The sequence below is a fragment of the Chinchilla lanigera genome, unplaced genomic scaffold, assembly GCF_000276665.1.
Source record: "Chinchilla lanigera isolate Chin_1 unplaced genomic scaffold, ChiLan1.0 scaffold00003, whole genome shotgun sequence".
Taxonomy (NCBI): domain Eukaryota; kingdom Metazoa; phylum Chordata; class Mammalia; order Rodentia; family Chinchillidae; genus Chinchilla; species Chinchilla lanigera.
Genome location: NW_004955404.1, coordinates 15,267,506 through 15,275,713, shown reverse-complemented (window position 1 = coordinate 15,275,713; position 8,208 = coordinate 15,267,506). Strand labels below are relative to the sequence as shown.

The 8,208-nt window shown below is 40.5% G+C and overlaps 1 protein-coding gene across 2 annotated transcripts in view; it reads left to right on the top strand.

The window, feature by feature from the left end:
- The first annotated feature begins 332 nt into the window (after positions 1-332).
- The window catches only part of Gpr180 (G protein-coupled receptor 180), a 24,850-nt gene continuing 16,974 nt past the window's right edge, over positions 333-8,208 (top strand). For both annotated transcript variants that reach the window (XM_013516272.1, XM_005374110.2), the window contains exons 1-3: positions 333-548; positions 3,484-3,642; positions 6,976-7,176. In XM_013516272.1, the coding sequence (XP_013371726.1) occupies positions 404-548; positions 3,484-3,642; positions 6,976-7,176 (505 nt within the window). In that variant the 5' untranslated portion in view covers positions 333-403. The remainder of the gene's footprint in view (positions 549-3,483; positions 3,643-6,975; positions 7,177-8,208) is intronic.

Here is an 8,208-nt window from a genome sequence, read left to right as displayed (position 1 = left end):
TGGAACTATCACATGCTTGTTAGTTCTTCCTACATTCCACCATCAACTCAAGGACCCACCAAGCCAGGTCAGCGCGTTTGCGCATGCGTAGTAGTACCAAGCGCCAGGGCCGGGAGGATGATAGTTTTCCGCAATGTGAAGCAACATCCTCGCAATTCTCCATAGGAAAAAAGGCGGGAACTAGCCAAAAGGCACGGGAGTGATGGGACGCGCGGATCCGGGCATCCCGCCTACCTCGGCCTCTTATTGGTGGGTATCCCTGGCTCGTGGAAGGAGGGCTCTCTCCATTGGCTGTCAGTCTCCCCGCAGCTCTGGCCCCACCCCTTCCCCAGGCTGCCGACGTGGGGCTGCCGGACGCAGGCTGTTCGGGTTCGGGGTGCGGGTGCGGAGCGGGCGGCGGGGGATGGGGGGGCTGCGGCTCCTGGCGGTGGCCCTCACGTGCTGCTGGTGGCCGCAGGGCAGCCAGGGTAAGACCCTGCGGGGCAGCTTCAACAGCGCGGCAGCCCGAGAGGCTCAGGGCCAGAGCATCGGCCACTTTGCGTTCCACGGTAGGCGGGGGCCGGGGCGGAGGGAGGCGCGCGCCCCCGGGGTCCCTGCTCCGCTCCTCCCGGCGGGGGCGGCGGCGCCCGGCCTCACCTGGCCTCTCTGCTCTGCCGCTGCCCGGACCGGGATGCGCAGATTGTCAACCCAGGCCCGGCGGCACCCTCCCAAGGGCTCTGCGCCTGCAAACCGCTTTCGTTTCCCCAGCCCTCAGACCGAAGGAGAGCCCCGGGACGGGTGGGTTTCAGCTTTCCAGAGCCGTCCCCTGCAAGAAGCATCGTTTGCCCCTTGCTGACTCCACCAGATTGTCGACGTTCAGGCACCGTGGTTAACGTGTGGATGGATGGAAGTCCAGGAACTTAGATTTGCTGTTCTGTGTTTACGCTTCTTTGATAAAACCTGCTTGGAGCAGAGGGGTTGTGATCTAATTGGCATTATTGGCAGAACAGTATGTTTTCTTGGGTTCTAGAGTGGTAGATTTACGCTGGATCATGACACCTAAGATTTTAAGTTGGTAGAAATGCATGTAAGTGTATTCTGGAAGTTACATAGTTGGTATTCTCTTTGGCCCGACTGAAATCAGAGCTGCGTCTGATGTGTACCTTCTTGATCTCCCTGAATGAATTGGCAGTTCATTTTAATTTTTGCCTCATTTATTTCACTGTTTTCCTTCATACTCTTAATTTGACCAGTATTGTATTTCAGATAATTGTTTTCCTTGATGAAGTTAGGATCTTTGGTTTATATGGTCTTCAGTTCCGTTGAAAGGTGGAACTGTGAAGGTCAGAATATCCTAAAAAGGATTCTTAAAAGATCATAGAAATGAGAAATTTACAGTATTGGGAAATTACAGAATTGATAGTGTGAAGAGAGGGAAACTGATTTAAAAAAAAAAAAACTTAAGTTTTTAAGACAGCTACTAAAGAAATGAAACGTGGTTTTCCAAAATCCAGTGTGGAGTGAAGAAGGAACCCTTGAAATAGTTTCATTATTTTTATCCTAAATTGTTTCTTAATCAAGTCATTGAAACTTTGACAGTGATATAATGTCACTATAGTAAGTGGCACAGTCTGAACAGTGCTGGAAAATCTAGGATGTGTGGAAGTTGTGACATGAATTATTCCTCATGACCAGTAGAGAGACAGACAGCTCTGATATTCATGATGATTACCTGGGAAACATAGAGGAGAAATATGTATAAGTCCAGATTTCTTGGCTGGGGATAGAGGTCAGTGGCAAGTGCAAGGTCCTGAGTTCAATTCCCAGTACCAAAAAAAACCCACACACACACAAGCCAGGCATGGTGGCGCACGCCTGTAATCCCAGTACTCAGGAGGCTGAGACAGGAGGATCGTTGCGAGTTCAGGACCAGCCTGGGCTACAAAGTGAGCTCAAGACCAGCCTAAACTGCATAACGAGACCCTGTCTCAAAAAAAAGACAAAAAAAAAAAAAAAAAAACCAAAACAGATTTCTCAAGGCAGACTGAAGATAGGGTGTTCCAAGTATAGAGTCCTTCAAAAAATGTGTACATCAGGAAAAGAAAAACGTATAAATATTTTAATACTAAATTAATTGAGACATCATGAGCGTAATACAAGTTACCTTTGGCCTTTACAATTACAAGTGGTGCTCAAAGTGGTGGCCATTGGCTTCAAGACATTTATTAGTACGGTGAACTGAAGTGTGTATACATGTTTTTGGCGAAGTCTATATATACATATCATACATAATCATATTTCCATATATGCTGTATTATTACCGATTTTAGTGAATTCCAGTTCCGTACAATAATAATAGTGAAACTATACAGAAATAATGAACTGTAACTCTGAGTGCAATGTAAGGTATTAAATAGGGCCACAGAGTCACATTTAAGACTGTTGATAACATGGAGTGTAACCAATGATAATAACTGTTGTAACAAAAGTTGAAAAAAGAAATGGGACTCTTAAGAGCTTCGAACTGAAAAACACTTCCTTGTTTCACCTCTACTCACCCAGAGTCCCTTTCCCGAGACGCAACCACGTTTTGCTGTTTGTATTCTGAGTCTTGATTGTAGTAGACATGTGCAACCGAACTCATTCTAATTTAAACATTTTCCAGGCCGCTTATGTAAATATAGGATGGCCAAAAATTGCTTATTTTTAATTGATTTTTATAAGATAAAGGACATATATAAAGATAATTTTATCAAATTTACCGAGACAAGGATCGACTAAGGTTGAAATGACACGTGCCTGGCTCAGGATAGTCAGTGTCTAAACAAATATGCTGTCCCAGTGATGCTCAGGACAAACTGTTAAGTGGGTCACCACCTAACATATGCTGGTCTGAAAGTCCTTTTGTAAGAGTTATAGAAAAAAATTTTGTGTTAGGTGTAAAATGCATATTCTCCCAAAACGTTTATTGAATCTTTCTTGCTATTAGATATGTTTTAGTATTAAAAGCATAATTGAATATTATTAAATGTTATTAAAAAGAAACTGGCAGGCAATTTCTATAGTTAATGAAAAAAGTGTAAAAGATGTGTGGAGTAGTTGTAAAATGAGACAGAAATTCTGTTATACTGCATGTCCAAAGACCCCAAATGTTTCTTTATTTTGTTTGTGGTTTTTTCTGGTGTCGGGAATCGAACTCACGACCTTGCGCTTGCCAGGCAGGCGCTGTGCCGCTGAGCTAAATCCCCAGCCCCTCCCAAATGTTTCTATTACTCAGTGGAATGTTCGCTGCTGACAGCCGAATTATAAAGATAGAACACATTAATTTGAATAATGTCTTGCATCTGAATGCAATATTCATTCTGTTGTGATTGACCTAGTTAAGTGAGATTTAAGAAAATTGTGTTTTTTAAATTCCATTTTGGTCAGTACATGTCCCGTTGTCCTACCTACTTAGCGCCACATGAGACCAAACTAGCTGATAATTTTTGTTTTAATGTCAAGGTGACCATGCTCTTCTGGGTGTCAGAATCAACAACGTAGCAGTGGCTGTTGGAAAAGAAGCTAAACTCTACCTGTTCCAAGCCCAGGAGTGGCTAAAGCTGCAGGAAAACAATCCTGGTTATAGTTGTAGTGAAAAATTATCTAGAGCTCAGCTAACAAGTGAGTATGTTCTTTTTTTCCTCTTTTGACCATTACATCTGTGCCTGTTTTGTACCTACCAGAATGGTTCGTGACTGTGTGTAGCACATTTTGCAGTACATTTTGATCACATTTTGTCAGTTACATTTTAAGCTGAATGTTAAGGAAACTTTTTACTTGTTCAAAAGATAGACTACTTTTTTCCTCCTTTATCAATCTGAGTTTTGAAAAATTGCCAGGCAATTTATGAAGGGATCCTTTCCTTCATTCAGACTCTTTATAGTTTTCATAGTTCACGGTAATATAACAGATATTTACCTAGTAGCAGTGTGCAGAGAATAACGTTGGCTTAGTGTATGTTCTCTGCGAGCACAGAGCTAAACACTGAACATGTGTTGCCTCGGTTAACTGCATAATTTTGTCCAGTACTGCTTTATAACATGTCTTTGGAATATGAGACTTGGTCATTTGGTGACATGCATTTGTTGGTGTCACCACATCATTTGTAAACCTCTGGGTTTGCCTCTGGAGAGGCTGTACTTTATCTTAATCTAGTGGCTTGAATCTTCATCAGTCCATTCTCATCAGCATTATGCCATGCTTTAGGGTAGTGATGGTCAACCTGTCAGAGCTTTCAATAACACAAACAGCATGCTGCGACATGCGTGCCATAGGTTCGCCACCTCTGGGTATTAGCATTAGCTGTGTAGAGTAAAAGCCATGCAAAACTTTTGTAATCTAAAAATGAAGTACATATGTTATTCTAGCCATATTACCTCTTGTTACAGTAACTCACTGTGGGAGACATGAGGGATTGGATGCATCTGTGAGAAAAAAATAGGGCCCCCCCCTTCTCCCCATTGAAGGACTTATGTGCCTAAAGGAACATGGTTGGCTCTTTCAGCCTAGTCAGATAAAACACTTCAGTGTCTAAACATCTAGGTGAATCAGCGGTTGTCTGGTTCCTTCAAGAGAGCCATCCAGAATGGGAATGAAAGTAGAGGTTCCCAATCCTTGTCATCCTTTATGGCTGCCTGTTATCTAGATTTGTAGGATGACATTAGTAGTGTGCTAAAGAGGTCTGAGAGATTAGATTCAATTATCAAAGAGATAGTTACATAAAGTTACCTCAACTCTGAATTTCCGAGTTTACCAGGGAAATTCGTAGAAATGCTCACTCTTGTCCTTTCTGTACCAATTTGCTCTTCTGAGTATCCTACATCTTTAATATAAAAGTTTACAACCTTTGGTTCCAAACTGAATTCCCTGTGTCCACCGTCCGAACCCTCTGCTCTTCCAGTGTTGCCTGCTTCAGGAACCGGCAACCCCAGCCAGCCGGTACACAGGTGAGAACAGGAACCTTCTAACGCTCCCCTCTTTGACCTCTCTGCCCCTTCCCAGTCTGCCAGTAGATCCCCAGTCTGGTTGGTTGGCTAGCTCCCAGGTAGAAATACGACAGAAGGGTCTGGCAAAGCAAAGCTGCCTAGTTCATGGCAGCCAAGAAAAGGCACAGAGGAGCAGCGCCGGAGAGGACAGGGCCAGGACTAGGTATAGAACCCAAGGTCACACCTCTGTGACCCGCCCAGACACACCCAGAAGGGTGCCTCACTGAGCCTGTGGACAGCTCCCAAGCCAATCAAGTTGACAGTTAAGCTTAACTACCACAGGAGCTAAGTATAATACTGTATATAAAACATTTGATACTGTCTTTTTATGTCTTATGCATATTATTCCTCTTGTATACTATTTGGTATATTTTAAAAAGCATTTAAAGATGTTAGTTTTTTATTTTGTGTCTTTTGCTTCATAGTATTCCTTTCATAATACAATTGGGCAATTATCTATTCAACGCCATTCTCTGCAATTCAGGTTTTGTTAATATTTGAGGTCCTAATTACGCCAGCCTAGACTACACATGCTGTGCTGTAATCTTTTGTCTCAGAAACAATGAACACACAGTTTTGTCAAGAGGCTTGCTTCCCGGGCTTGTTGAAAAAGACAGCTTGTTGAAAAAGACAGAAACTACAGGCCAGTATCACTTTATAAGCATACTTTCATTTCTGTTTGATGTAGTCCACATAGTTTAAAAAGAAACATCAAAAATTATATTGTTGAAAATATTGTGGTGAATTTTCTATTGTCTTACCAAAAAAGTGAAGTGATAAAACAGCAACATAGCAGAACCTTTATATAATGAGGTCCCAATTATGTAATTGCAAGCCCCAAGTTTCAACAACTTTATTTTTGCACCAGTTATTGTTCATATATTAACTTCTTATTAAAGGCCTTCAAGTATTTCAGAGAAACTACATTTTAGCTATAATCAGTTTGATTGAAAGAAAGGAAAAAGAGAATTGATGTTTACTTAGCAATTACTCTGTTACAGATACAGTGCTAGGTGACTCGTAGCTTAGCTCATACAACATCAATCCTTTACTGTAGGTGTTATCCTCATTTTACAGATGAGGAAAGTAGAACCGTTGCATATGTACCTTGCCCTAGGTCACATAGCAGGTAGGAACTGAAGCCAAGGTTCCAGAACAGATCTTATGACACCACATTTATGACTCTTTTTCTTCTAGTATGTCATACTATTGTGTATGGTCCCAACTCAGTGTAACTTTTACATCCCTGTAATTTCTATTTGTATACTTTTTATATATTTTTGAAGAAAGACCTGTTAGAAAAATATTTCAGAAAATCTTGGAAAACCATTTGTCTGGGGACAGGCATGGTGAGTCACGCCTGTAATCCCCGCACTCAGGAGGCTGAGGCAGGAGGATCGTCGTGAGTTCAAGGCCAGCCTGGGCTACAAAGTGAGCTCAAGGCTGGCCTGAACTACATAGCGAGACCGTCTCAAAAAGAAAAAAAAAAAACTTGTCTGGCATAATTCTTAGATATATTGTAGTATTTTTTTAGTTGAGTGCTCTATTTTAAATTAACACAGTTTTTAAAAAGTGTTGCTGTAATTGTTCCCTTGCATTGTGGATGTGCTTCCTGCCACAGACTGTGCTCTTAAAAATGGATAAATGATAAATTTTGCATATATTTTATCACAGTAAAATAAATTTTAAATGTTGCATTTAGGAACTTTGAAAGTATTTAAAAGTAAAATTGAAACTTTCAGTGAAGTTATTCTGCTCATTTGTGGTTTTTTTAGTATTTTATTGTGATTTTCATTTTAATTCCTTTCCAATTTGTGTGCCTATTCCAGTATTATACAAGAGCTTGGATTTCTGAGGCCAAAAAAAAAGACAGAAGAAGAATTCTCACCCTAAACTGATTATATAGCTAAGACAATGAATGCATTGCTGAATTTGACTTTGAAAGGTGCTATTTTCTTTCTCTTTAAAGTGACAATGAACCAGACTGAACATAATCTGACAGTGTCCCAGATTCCGTCTCCACAAACGTGGCATGTGTTTTATGCAGACAAGTATACATGCGGAGACACTGGGGAGACTCCTCAGGTGGAAGATATCCCATTTGAAATGGTGTTGCTAAATCCAGATGCCGAAGGGAACCCATTTGACCATTTTAGTGCTAGAGAATCTGGTAAGAATATGTATTTGAATATATCATAAGTTTTTTAAAAACACTTACGTACAAATATCTTCACATTATGTTTTTGTAATGTTAAAAACTAAAAAGCAGCCTGTAGGCTTAACAATAGGGAAATGGTTAAATGAATCTTATTAGAGCATTTTGATGTAATATTATTAGAATCTTATTAGAGTATTAGAGATTAGATGTAATATTAAGTTTAAAAAGCAGAACACTGAATTTTATACTGCATGACTGCAAGCATACTTAGAACTGCAGAAAATAGAAAAAGTATAAAAATATGATCAGGTTGTTTCTATATTCTGGGTGATAGAGTTATATAATTTTTAGTTTCTTCTTTACAGTTGAAATCTTGTTTTTGTGATATCCTAGCATTAATGTAATAGACATGTTAGTAAATTGAGCAATCTAAATTAGTCAGTGACTGAAATGACTGAAATTAGAAACTGAACTCTCCTTTATTGGGTTGCTTGAACAAATACAGACATTGCCTTTATTGGTGCTTACGGTGGAATGGTCAGAGTCTATAATTTTTCTAGAACTAGATTTACTCCCATAAGATATTTCATCAAAATTTTAGATGACTGTGTTCTGCCCCGCTGTAGCGAGAGTCCTAGCTCCATCAGAACAAAAGACTTCTTGTGATCATGATAAACATGCTATAAAAAATAATGGCAGATTTGTCAGTTAGTATGTTGGAGCAGGGTTCTTCCTAGGCCATATCAGAAGCGTTCGGGGTTTACCTCTTCATGAGTTCATTGCTGATTTGAAAGAGTCAGTCAGCTTGGAGAGAAGTCAATTCCATTCCATCCCATTGGCAGGAAAGGAGATGGGTGGAGGGTGGGGTAAGAGTAAGGCCCCACTGGACTGAACTGCTTGCTGAGTTCAGAGTGTACATTTGCCATAGCAAGAAGGCAAGTGAAGATAATGTATAGTAGTAGATCACAAGTAATGCGTATAAGAATGAGTAATGTAAAGTAGATAATGTATAGTAGTAGATAATGTATAGAAAGATAATGTATA